Source organism: Petaurus breviceps, unplaced genomic scaffold (genome assembly GCF_028583685.1).
Source record: "Petaurus breviceps papuanus isolate PSGF00001 unplaced genomic scaffold, PetGlider_PUasm1.0 90444, whole genome shotgun sequence".
Classification (NCBI taxonomy): domain Eukaryota; kingdom Metazoa; phylum Chordata; class Mammalia; order Diprotodontia; family Petauridae; genus Petaurus; species Petaurus breviceps.
In genome coordinates, this window is record NW_027187256.1 from 4051352 (window position 1) to 4065314 (window position 13963).

The following is a 13963-nucleotide window of genomic DNA, read 5'->3' on the forward strand; positions in this document are numbered from 1 at the left end:
TGCTAAAGCATTTCACACTAAGCATGCTTAGCAAATCATGCTAAGCACTAAGGATAAATAGGTTGTGAACCCGGGTGACTGGGTGAACAGTGGTGCCCTCAACAGAAATACAAAAATTAGGAAGAGTAGAGAGCTTGGGAGAAAAGATAATAAGTTCAGTTCTATATATGTTGAGTTTAAAATGTTAACAGAAAATCAATATAAGATTCTGAATAGTTAGTTGAGGATGTGACACAGGAAATCAGGAGAGAAATTAAGGCTAGAAAAGTGTATCTGGGAATCATCAATATAGAGACAATTGAATTTATGGGAGCTAAAAGATCACCAAGAGAAATAGTATTGAGAGAGAAGTGAAAAAGACTGGAGGAATGTAATGCCAATCAAAGGCAACTTCCAAGGTTCAAAATACCAGCATAGCAGCCCTCAATTTTATTCAGTGACAAATTAAGAACAGGGACATCAAAATACAGCATAATTCAAAATACAGCATTCACCAAGTATAATTTAATAATTTCCAAGCACTACTCCACCCCTGTAAAATACATTCATTTAGTCAATCACAAAGTCCCTCTCCTCAAATGGAGATTAGTTTCCAATCATAAACTAAGTACATTCATTTGGTCAGTCACAGAGCACAAAAAGTCCAAAGTTTCTCACCCCTGGATTACAACTGAATTACAATTATCATCAGTTAAAACCAAGCATCTTCTCAAAAGGGGCAGTAGAGAGCACAAAGGCCATCTACCCCTGAGTTACAACAAAGTTAAGATATCATCACAGCATTTAATACCCAAAGAGAGGTCTTTTCTTCATCTTGACCCAAGGCAAGTTCTCAGCAATCTCTGTTCCTGGGGAGACAAAGCTTAACAAGGCCACAAAATACATTGCCAGTGTCCTCATTAATTCATTCTCTGTCTGCAGAACAGTCCTAGGATCCCTGAAAACATCAGCAAGACCCTCTTCCAGGATTTCTGTAAACATACAACAAGAAAATCCTTCTTCAGTGCTTCTGAACCAACAGCAAGGTTCCAGGACCTCTGCAACAACAGCACTGTCCTTCACCAATGGATGAATCTAGCAAAACAACATCAAAACCGACAAAGTACCGGCATCACAGCTATATCTCCTCAGTCGTTGGCAGCTCTGGGTGGCAGCTCTCAAAAGTCCTGGGCAGCTCAAACTGGCCCTCAGCAATCCTCTCTCTCTCTCTCTCTCTCTCTCTCTCTCTCTCTCTCTCTTTCACTCTGCAATGCTGCTTCCAAAAATTCTTCTGCTTCTCTTCTTCTGCTTGTGCCTTTCTAAATCACCAGCTCCTCCCAGTTCAGCCCTCTCTTTTCACACCAATAAATCCATCCCACAAGTGGGATTCACAAGCTCTGAGTTTTAACACTCAACCTGAAAACCAAGCCAATACAGGGAGATCTTTAAATTCCATTACTATTACAAGGACCAAATCAATAGTCAATAAACAAGCATTTATTAATGTCTCACTATGTACCAGGCACTGTGCTAAGCACAGCAGGTAGTAATGCAAGCAGAAATAGATAGCCCCTGCCCTCAAGGAACTTACATTCTAACAGGGGAAGATAATACATAAAAGGGAGCTAAAAGGCAGGGGTAGGATGGAGGGAAAGGGGAAAGGTAAACCCAGTTTATTAATCATGGGCTCTGTTTATTTTGTTGGGGGAAGCTAGCCTGAACTTCTGTCCTCTTAAGGCTTTTTTTGTTTGTTTTTTTACTATTTTTACAACTGAGGCTGCTTACCTGCAAGCTTTCAGTTCTCCCAAAGTGATGTTATTCAGCATAATAATTTCTTACTGGTCTCCTGATCAGAGTTCAGCAAGTTCTCACCCAAGTTTGGGTCTTTTGACTTGATGGTGTCTGTGAGTTTCAAGAGACAATTGCGGTAATGTTGCTGCCATATTAGCCCACTGGAATGCTCAATAACTTCAGAGCAACTGAACCATAAGCTCACTTTGGGTATGGGCCTCCTGCCCTGGTCATTCCACTGCAGGCTCCCATGCTGAGCTGGAGTTGTTAAGTGGGATCCTGTTCTCCCGGAATCAGAGTCACATGGCTAGTTCACTTCTAGAACATGTTCCTTACTCAGTACAAATATATACTTTTCTTGTCCATGCTCATGACCATAGTACATAAGCCACTAGTTTTATAGAGATGAACTATCAGTACAGCCTAGAGAAGAATGATGAGACTGTTAAACTGGGTCTCCTCCTCAAATTGGAAATTTTAGGAGAAACAAATCTATCAGAAGGTAAGCCTTCTCAGGAAGAAAGTACTTCCACGTGGAGAATTAGCCCAAGAGTGGAGTGAGCTTCAAGAGTGAAGAAGATTCTAAGGCATAGTAGACAAAGTCTTATGTAGATAAGTCAGCAATGGAACCCGGAAAAGACTATTTAAAAAAATACACATGTTATTAATGTTTTATGTTTCTTATATCATAACAGTATTGAATGTATCCCTCTCCAAGAGTCATGACATATACAAATAGTATCTTTAAGAGAGAAATAAAAAATCAGCACAAATGAAGGATATATTGATAATGTCTGAAAAACATCTACAATGTGTAACGCTTGTGGACTGGCAGGTTATGGGTTTCTTCTCATATCTCTTCATTCAAATCCCAACTTAGTCTTTATAATTTTGTTGCATTTGCTTTTGATGTGTGTTTGTGTGTGTGTGGTTTTTCCATTTACATTGCTTTAGTTATTGTGTATATTTTTTTCTTGGTTCAGCTTACTTTATTCAGCCTCAATTCATATCGATCTTTCCATGTTTCTCTATCTTCATCACATGCATAATTACTTAGAGCACAGTAGTATTCAATTACATTCATGTACCAAAATTTGTTTAATTATTACCAAAATGTAGGACATAGAACAATTCTTAGCTATAATTAAAAAGTCTTACTATAAATATTTTGGGAGTATATGGAAATACTTTTCTTATTGGCAGCCCAAGGAAGAATGAAGGGGAACTTGCCTTAGGGAACACCGAGAGTTACTGGCCATGGTTTCTAGCTGAAAAGATAGAGGAAAGGGAAGTGATGAGAGATTTGAGAAAGAAAGAAAAAATATGTAAATGGTACTGTGGGAAGTGGGATAGTGAGTCAATTAAGTCTGTGTAAGTATTGCCATGCTGAAGTGAAGGCTCACTGAGATTATGAACAAATTTGTAGTGTATACAGTGGTTTTATGATTTTCTCTGGTTTCTTCAACTATAAACTGAAGCAAAGGCAATAGGTATTGATGGTAATTCAAAGTAGAGATTTGGTAGGACAAGACTGTCAATGGGATAAGGGAGTAAGACACTTAAGAGAAGAGATAATAGAGTTGAATTCTTTCACTAAGGGGAAAAGATTGAGAGGGGAAAAGTGAGTTGATGTCCAGGAAAAGAACCAAGGGGTTGAGGTATTGCTGATCATGGTGAAGACAAAGAAAAGGATTTTATGGTTGCAAGGCAGAAGGAGAGATAAAATAAAAATAGACTGATCAGAAAAGAAAATTTCAGAGTTCACGAACATGGGAAATGGAATTCTTTTAGGTAATGGTAAAATCAAAGGTATGATCACCTCTATGTGGCTGAGGCAGAAGTTGGTTGAGTGAAGAAGTAGGTCATAGTAAACTGATGAATTGGTATTTTAGGGTATTTGAAGAAGTATCTCAATATGTACATTTAGAACAAGAATTGGGGAGAAGAGAAAGATTGCACCATGAAATAAACATGTTGAGCTAAGAAGAATGTCCTGGGGATTGGTAGATAACAGCTACCAGCATCTTGATTATGTTTTAAATATGGATTGAGTAAACCATAAAGGAGAAGATACTGAGTAATAGTTGTAGAGGGAGAGTCTGGAAATGGCAATGAGGATCAAGGAATATTGCACCTCCTCCATCTTGACCAGTGAGTCAGGGGGTATGAGGAAAAATGCTGGAGAGGCTGTCTAAGGAAGCTGTCATCACATGAGAGCTAGTCTTCATTAAGAACAAAAGGCAGGAAGAATTGAGAAAGTAAAAGACCTTAGATGAAATCATGTTTAATAACTATGGATCAGGCATCCCAAAGAGGATAATAGAAGTGGTCCAAAAGAGAACTTGTCCTCTTCCTTCTCCAAATGTTCATCTCTTATTCCCATTCACCCTACACACAGAATCTGGTGACATTTGTCATTTCTACCTTCAAAGAACTTATTATTTTTTTTCTTTTCTATCCAGTCATGAGTATCACTTCAGTTCAGGCCCTCATCACTCCTGGAATATCATAATTGCCTTCTAATTGGTTTCTCTGCCTCATGGCTTTCTTCATTCCAGGTCATCCATTCAACTGTCAAAATGATTTTCCTTAAGTGTATATTTGATCTTGTCATCCACCTACTCAAATTCCAGTGGTTACTCATTATATCTAGGATCAGTTAGATAAATTCCCTTATTTAGTATTTAAAGCTCTTCACAACATGGTTCTTTCTTGAGTTTCCAGTTTTTTATACTGTACTCCCTTCATGCATTCTATCGGCCTACTTGCCATTCCACAAAAAAGACATTTTGTCTCTAGTCACCAATTACTTGGCACAGGCTATCCCCGACACCTAAATTGCTCTTCCTCTAGCTTCTGGCTTCACTGGCTTCTGTAACAATTCAGCTCAAAACCTGCCTTCTGCAAAAGGCCTTTCTTGTCTCTTCAGTTGTTAATATGTTCCCTTAAGAGCTTAATTTTTATCTATTCTGTATATATTTTGTAGCCACCTAGTTATATTTATGTTTCTTTCCCTCACTGAAATATAAACTACTTGAAAATAAGGATAATTTTGGCCTTTCTTTCTATACCTGGTGTTTAACTCAGTGCCTGGTGCATACTAAGTGCTTGATAAGTAATTGTTGATGCACTTATTGAATACTTGTGAGACTAAACTGTACTACATGGAGAGGATTGAGAGCTAGGGACTAGACCTGTGTTTTCACTGATACAGATTCCTTTTAGTGAGAAAACATCCTTTTGTAGTAATGTTCTCTGCCACTTAACCTTTTAGTGATCTAGACAAATCTCTAAGACATTAAATAACTTGTCTGAGATCACACGGTCAGTATGCAGAGGAAATTGAACTCAGATCCTCTATCCATCATGATGCTTCTCATACTACCTAAATGTAAGGAAGTATTCCTGCATTCCATGAAATCATGACTATGAAGAATGCACTGTATCATAAGAACATTTAATGAACTGCTGAAACATTGAAGTAAATAGGATGAGAAAAGCAACACCCGATTATAGCAAGATAAATGGAAAGAAAAACAATGCCAAAAAATACCAAAATTAATTCCATGAAAGTCTACACTAACCTTGTTTTCAAAGAAGAAAGAGTAAGATGTATTTATATCTCAAGGAATCCACTGACAAGAAAAAAAGTGCTCATAAACACAGAGGTATTTATAGCAGCACTTTTTGTGGTGGCAAAAATTGGGAAATTAGTAGACAGACATAGACTGAGGAATGGTGTACAAATTGTGATATATGAATGTCATTGAATATGAGTGTGCTGTAAGAAATGATGAATGGAATAAACACAGAGAAGCATTGAATGATATAAATGGACTGATACAAAGTGAAGTAACCAGAGCCAAGAAAACACATACACAACAAGTATAACAATGTGAATGGAAAGAGCAACACACTTGTACTCCATACTCAAATCAAATGTGAACATAGAAAAATAGTAAAGATAATAAAGATTAAAGCATGACTTGAAAAAAACGATATGATGCTCTTAATAGACCTCTTTATGGAAGTGGGGCATACACAGGTATTGTGCATTGCATATATATTATACTTTTTCACTGTGTTGATTGGTTGTGTTGATTTTTTTCTTCATTTTTGTCTTTAAAATGCTATTTATTTTGCGGGATAGTTCTGAAGGAAGGATAAGGAGGATACCACAGAATATTATGAAGATTCCAATGTTTTCCCCAATATCAAGTGCAAGTGATTAGCACCTCAGTTTCAAGTAATCTAACATCAATTTTTTTTTTTTTTGCAAATGGATATTTACTGAAAAGACATAGGAAGAAGAGAAGTATACAAACATTTCCCCCCCAATACCTGAAGGAATATGCTTTCATCCATACCACTTCATTCCCTGGGGAGAATGGACTGAACTTTATAACAGTTCCTATCTAACATTCACAGTACTTCTGAGTGTGGTAGAGCAGATCGGAAAATCCATGATTCCCTCTTGGCCACTTTTGATCCATTTCAATGCTGTGTCAAGCAGGACACTTCAATCCTTACCAGGCTGAGCTGTATGTTCAATCTGACATGGATTCCACATCACATAGCCTTAGCAGATCACTTTTTCTAACGTCAAGGATCTGAAAAGCACAGCTCAATTCAATACTTCACCTAAGAATTTAAAAAAAGTAAAATAGACACAGAGCACATAGGTTATGTGGAGGCAACAAGGGAGGTCAGAAAAAAGCCTGAGGCCTCTCTCTACACCTCAGATGCTTACAGCACTCCTTATCCTAATGTAGACAGGCAGGAAAGACATCTCAATCATTTGTCTAATGCCTTGTGTCAGCACACCCAGACAAAAAGTCCCTTCTCTTTTTTATGAGGAGTCGAGAAGCAGTATCTATGCCTTCTCTGCAGCTTACATGGGATGACAACAACACAGCAGCTTAATCACACTCATAAGAACTAGAACTGCTGACCAGCCCAACATTTGAATGTTAGCTCCTTGAGGGCAGGGATTTCTGTTCATTTACATTTGCATATTATAGCATTTAACATTAATATCCATGATGATGTCCACACCAGCCACGATGCTTGCTAAATGCTTTTTTCATTCATATTTAATGTTGGAATTTCAGGAAATATGTTAGAAAATGAGACAGCCCTTTGCAGCAATGCTGAATCTATACTGACTATACCTTAGTATACCAGCTCAGTTTCAGTGACAATTTTTTTTATATCAGGAATGACATAATTTTAATATTCCTACTTACCCCATAGTCAAATCTCCCATATAAATCTTATGTCACCCATAACAAACTCTTGCTTAACTCTTCTTTCCTTTTTAGAGTTCACACAGGGTGACACGGGAGACTGGTGACCATTGTGTTCCATACCCCCTGCCAGATCTTCTTAGACCTCAGTCCATAGATAAGGGGATTCAGAGTGGGTGGAATGACAAGGTATAAGTCAGCGAGTAGAACCTGAGTATGCACGGGAACTATATCCTGACCCCACCTATACACATAGACAGATATCAACCCAGGTAGATAAAAAAGTGTCATGACCCCCACATGGGAACCACATGTACTAAGTGCCTTGTGCCTAGCATTCTTAGAGGAAAGATTAAATACTGCCTGAAGAATTAGACTGTAGGAGGCAGAGATGAATGTCACATCAAGGCCTACAACAGCAGAGGATCCTATCAGTGTATAGAGATTACTAATTGTGTGGTCAGAACATGCCAAATTGGCCACAGCCATGTGTTCACAATAAGAATGAGGGACAGCATGTGAGCCACAATATGGTAAATGGCTCACCATCCAGCTCAGTGGGATCAAACCAATGGTAGCTCTTATCACAATTGCCACATTGATGCCCAGAATTTTCCATGGTGTAAGGATGGTATTATAGTGCAAAGGTTTGCAGATGGCCACATAGCGGTCAAAAGCCATGGCTAGCAGAAGCCCTGATTCCATGACTGTGGCTGTATGGACAATGTACATCTGGGTGAAGCAGGCAGTGAAGCCAATGATACCATTACCTGACCAAAAGACACTCAACATCTTTGGGACCACAGATGTTGCCATGATGATGTCCACACCAGCCAAGACACATAGGAAATAATACATGGGCTCATGCAGTGCAGGATCCACCCAGATCACAGTCATGATGAGGCTGTTCCCCACAAGGACCATACTATACATGACACTGAAGAGGACTGCTAGCCAGATGTGAGTCTCCTCGAATCCTGGGACACCCATGAGGAAGAAAGTGGCAGGAGGTAATGATGTGTGGTTGGAGTGTAATTGTAACATCATTGAGGAAACTTCTTTCCTATTAATAAAGCCATAGAAATAAATTATACCTAGAGAAATAATGTAAGGAAATAAACCTTCCTTTACTACTACTATACATATTCTGTCTTATTACTGAAAGGGTAAATATCTATGCTAGAACACTATACACAAGTTTATCCCTTAAATTTGGGGATTTCAGACTGTGCCTGTACTTCATATCAAATCCATAAAAAACATAGAGGAAAAATCCCATAATCTAAATGTTTTCAAATGAGGTCAGTGTAAGAGAAAATAGAAACTCAAAACGAAGTTATTTCAACACAAAAGCAAATTATTAGAGTGGGAAAGAAAAGTGAAGTTATCTAAAAAGATGAATGTGACTACATAAGACACTCATTGATCAGCAAGGGAAACTCTTCTAGGGAGCGAAAATAGTTCATAAAGAAAAAGTAGAAGACGAATGAAACCTTTTCAATGTAATAAAAATTAATTCCAAGCAAGGACATTATACGATGTGGTCTTCCTTACAGACACATGTAAGATCCAATGGAAATCCAATACCTTAGTAGATATTTAGTAGTCTTAGTAGTCTAGTTTTTGTATTTCCTGGTGACTAGCCTATAGTTGACATTTTGAAATACTTTAGGTTAGTCAGTCTGGGGCCTGGGAAAGGTACTTGGGAATCATAGCAAACTTCTTTACCTTAGACACAAAATTGAAGTGTTTTTTTTGGGGGGGGAGAAAGGGAGGTTGTGTTTTTTTTTTTTTTTACCAGAGGTGCAGTTAGGAGTTGTATATCCAAACTCTAATTAGTGCAAATGATAATTTCCAGGAAGTAGTCGCATTATTGAAATATCCATTACATATTTCCTTTATATTAGAATGAATTATCATATTTTATAAATAATTAAAACTTCAAATAGTATGCATTCTAAATATGTGACCACTTCATGGGATTCATTATTTATAGTAATCCAGACTTGACTTTATTACATTGTGTTTTCTTTTTGCATTGGGAAGCAGGGCTTGTAGCATATTGAGAAAGATCTTCTAACAGCCTAAATGTATAGATACAGCAATATCCATGGTGAAACCTTTAAATCAGCAATCCCAAAGGAAGCCCCAAGAAATTAAATAGATTAATATACTTGGTACTAGTGATTGGACGAAAGCAGATGCTGACAATAAAGCTCTCTCCATTCTTCCTCTGTATGCCTACATAAATTGAAGTCTTACATGATTGTGTGCCTTAGAATTGATAACTATAAATTTGCTGTGCACATCGTTATTGTAACAAATTAAAATTAACAGGATGGATATTAACTTTTTGGAACAGTGGCACTAAATTTTAGAACTGTTTCTTCACAAGGAAATTGTAATATTATATATACCTACCTGCTGAGAACAAAGACATTAAGGTCACTTCTCCTGGCACTTTGAATAACTTGAGGAATCTGAAGTACTTTCTTAACATTATGAAGAGGCAGACAGAGGCTTGTATATGGTCTTTAAGTTATCTGAATTCCAAGCACCATAAGACCACGAAAGTTAAGGAGTATACCTGTAATCTTGTCACTAGCTCTACTTCCCCACTACCAAAGAAGCAGAAATTAAAATAATGCCTAAAACTCTCTTTCAAAGCAAGGATGTTCAAATGGTGAAAAATTCATCTATGGGAAAAAAGTCAACACAAGGAAATATGGATAGATTTAGTTATTCTGAAGCCAACTCTTATCACCGGTGATTGTTAAATTTTCAATGTGAACATTTACATCTCAAAAATCAATGAAGGCTACAAATCAGGACTTGATCATTATTTTGTTGATTGTCTAAACTTACAAAGGATTAATAATGCAAATCAAGCTTTCAAGTGTGTCTCCTTTTTGGAGAGCAGACTGTTAATATTTTAACAGCATATACTGAGATAGATTCTCCCAGAAGTAAGCCCTGGGCTGCTAGTTAATGGGCAGTTCCAAACAAACCTGAATGCATTTGAAATGATTAAACAACAGATTAGCCATAATGATTTACTAGATATAATAATATTATTTGATGATTAAACAGATTGCAAGAACAGAGTTCTACATAGGGAAAGCTGTCTTCCAAAATATGTTCTCATTTATGGGCTTCAGAAAACAACCTTACTTCCTCTCCCATACCACCCCATCCTGCCCTTATTTTTCCAAAGTTGATAGGGAATCTCCTGAGAAAAAGATCTGTGGTAGAACTGTTTGTGAAAAGACAAAAAGTCCTAGAAATGGAGATTACTGTAGCCCAATACCTAAGCATCAGGAATAGAAGAGGAAAATTTATCTTATTATACAAAGGAGTTCTAAATGGGAACCCATGTAAAGAGTCTGCTAGACAACATCCAGTGTTAATTACTCAAAAGTTGAATGGGATCAGAACAGTTTCAGAAAATCAAGATGGGGTCAGTCAGAAGGATGGGAGGACAGCCAAAGACCTTAAAGATACTAATTTAGTTCCCATAAACTTACCTTTTCCTTGAACCTACAAGGCTACTTGATGCAATTAGAGTAAGGATCAAAGATGCCAAAGTTCTAGCTGAGCTGGATCCCAAGTTATAATTATCTTCTACTCATTTTGTGAAAATTTGCCAAAGATGCTACTGGAGAAAATAAAAGAGCTAGGCTTCTATGAGTTGGGTGACAAAATCTATCCATATTAGGGTTTGGAAATGGAAACATTTTTTTTCTTTCAGTTGCCAAATCTTATTTCTAGCTCCATAACATCTCTAATATAGTCAGTCCCTTTCTCTCTACTGGCATAGCCACTATCCTAGTCCACATACTCATTGCCTCTCAAATGGACTCTTAGCTGATCTCCTTTCTTAAGTGTCTCCCTTCTCCATTCTACCCTCCACACAATTACCAAGTTAAGGTTCCTTTTTATGTATGGATATGTTTTATAGTATCTTGATTTGTCATAAAATCATCAGATTTCCAATGTCTCCAATTTTATTTTGAAGGAGTTATTCTCTTTAGTGAGTTGTTGAAATTCCTTTTCCATCTGGCAAATTTGGCTTTTTAAGGAGTTCTCCTTTCTGATTTTTTGAGCCTCTTTTGCCATTTTAGTTAGTCTATTTTTTAAGGTGTTATCATCTTCAGTATATTTTGGGGTCCTCTTTAGCAGGCTGATGACTCCATGATTTTCTTGCATCATTCCCATTTCTCTTCCCAATTTTTCCTCCACTTCTTTTAATTGATTTTCAAGATCCTTCTGAAGCTCCTCCATGGCCTATAACCAGTTAATATTTTTCTTGGAGGCTTTTGATGCAGGAGTTCTGACTTCACTGTCTTCCTCCTGCTCCATGACTTGATCCTTTTTGTCCATAAAAAAAGTAATCCGTGATTTGATTATGTTTCTTGGGCTTGCTCATCTTGCCAGCCAATTTCTTGACTTTTGAGCACTTTGCCACAGTAGAACTCTGCTTCCAGAATGGAGAGAGCTTCATCCCAAATCACTGGGGTTTTCATAGCTACTGGAGCTATCAGTTGGGTGCCCAACCACAACACCACAAGCTCTGGCTCAAGGCTCACACACTAGGACCAACACCCAAAACCACGGTCCAGATCCAAGCAGGTTAAAGAAAGAGCAATTATTCTCTGAATTGTCACTTGGTCCCCCTGCAAGCTGCAACCCAGGAGCTCCTGAGACACCCAGACAATGGTGGCTGTGCTGCCGCTGCACCTCTACCACTTCTCGCCCTGGGGGCAGGAGCCAGACCACACTCTCAGTTCCCCTGTTCCCACAAAATTCAACACTGACCTTTTACTTTCTTTTTGGTATTTATGAGTTGATAATTCTGGAAAATGCCCCAGCTGCTGGTGATTCTCTCTCCTGCAGTCTGCTCCAGGCTTGCTGATGGTCAGGGTACTCTGGGGCCAGGAATCATGTGACTCACATGGGGCTGCACTCAGCTCCCAGACTAGTGCAATAGATCCTTCCTGTTGGCTTGTCAGGCTTCTTTCAGAGAGATATTTGTTTCTCTTTGTCTCTTTGTGGATTCTGTAGCTCTAAAGTTTGTTTGGAGTAATTTTTTTTACATGTATTTGAAGTGATTACAGGGGAGCCCACACGAAGTCTGTGCTTCTACTCCACCATCTTGGCTCTACCCCTCCAAGTTGATGTTCCTTTAGAAATGATCTGTGTCAAACTTTCTCTTCTACACACACACACACACACACACACACACACACATTCAGTAAACTCCAATGGCTCCCTATCATATCACATTTAAGATAAAATTTATAATTATTTGTCATGCAAAGCATTTTTAGTAGCTGGCCTTTTCTTACTTCTTTTGTCTTCTGACACATTACTCCTCTCCATGGACTCCACAATCTAGTTATACCGGCCTGCTTATCATTCTTCACATGTGATATTTATTTTATCTCCCTTCTCTGTACCTTTGTTCCGTTTACCTGGAATTCACTCCATCTCTTGGAATAACTGGTTTCCTTCAATATTCAGCTCAAAAGCCAATTCCTGCAAGAGACCTTTCCTCATCCCATTTCCATCCTCAAGCTGCTAATGTCTTCTCCTCTAAGGTTACCTTATATCTGGACACAGATGTATAGGACATTGGGTATGGATTTAGCAAAACCTGAATTCAAATCCTGCCTAAGACACTTAGTAGCTTTGTAAGCTTAGGCAAACCTTTCCCAATGTTTTCATCTGTACAATTAGGATTATAATAGCACCTACTTCCCGTGTAATTATGAGGATCCAAAGAATTAACATGTGCAAGGTACTTTGCACACTTTGAAACACTATATGAATACTGGTTAACATTATCATTGTTACTATTTTTTCATGTATCTTGTATATACATATATATGCCCTGGTTATTATCTCTATTAACATTTAAGTTCCTTGAAGTCAAGACCTGTTTCACATCTGTCTTTAAATCTTCAAGTCTTACATCAGTACCTCACACATAGCAGATGCTTAAAAAAATCCTTGTTGATATATTATCTCTGGAAGGAAATAGGAAAAACATAAGCAATATTCTAGTTTTAACAGAGCATTTCATGAAATCTGCACAAGCATAAGCAGACAAGAAATAGAAGGATCCCCTAGCTGAAAAAATGTGATGGGAGACATACGTCCTTGTACATGAATTCCCTAACAGGATTAAAGCTGATCAAGTCAGAGATTTATAAGCAAAGAATAGAAGTATATGACAACTATTGAAGCAATGAAGAAATCTATAGCCAAATTTTAACACCTGCAGGAATACCTAAAGACTGTTTCAACTGCACACTGGTGAATATGTAGTATAGACATACTGAGGCCTAAACAAAAAGCCATGGAGTGAAAACTCAGAAATTCTACTCTTACATACAATGCCACCAGAAGTGATGTTATAGGTCAAGATGGCAGAGTAGAAGCAGGACCTCCCTATGGCTCCAGCTTCCACCTTTCCCAATCCATGTAAAAAGGGAACTCTGAACAAACTTTGGAGCTGCAGAACCCACAAAATGACACAGAGAAGCTAACCTCCCACTGAAGACAGCCCAGCAGGCCAGCAGCAAGCGGCCAGCACAGTGCTCTGGGAGCCGAGCCCAGCCCCATGCCTAGGCTTTAGCCCCAGGGTGGGCCTGACAAGCCGCCCACCAGAGGGACTCCAGATCAGCAGCAGCTGCAGTCGTTTCCAGATTTATCAATACATAGATGCAAAGGACAAAGTAGAGGTCAGTGCAGTCTGGACTTTGGGACTAAGTGGGAAAGAGTGGCTTTTGCCCGCAGGGCGAGAAGACTCTGAGACGCTGGCACAGCCAGCCGGGGCCACGTGGCAGCTTCAGCTTCTGGCCTGCAGAGTGTAGAGGGACCAAGTACCAGTCTGAGGAGTAATCGCTCTTGCTGTAATCTTCTTGGATCTGGATTGCAGTCTAGGG

General features: G+C 38.5%; 1 protein-coding gene across 1 annotated transcript in view; it reads right to left on the reverse strand.

Annotated features, from left to right (window-relative positions):
- Nucleotides 1-7094: 7094 nt before the first annotated feature.
- The window catches only part of LOC138177798 (olfactory receptor 52I1-like), a 38143-nt gene continuing 31274 nt past the window's right edge, over nucleotides 7095-13963 (reverse strand). Inside the window, exons 2-3 of the mRNA XM_069108999.1 lie at nucleotides 11681-11805; nucleotides 7095-8110 (exon numbers count right to left, since the gene is read on the reverse strand). Coding sequence (XP_068965100.1) covers nucleotides 7095-8110; nucleotides 11681-11805 — 1141 coding nt within the window. The remainder of the gene's footprint in view (nucleotides 8111-11680; nucleotides 11806-13963) is intronic.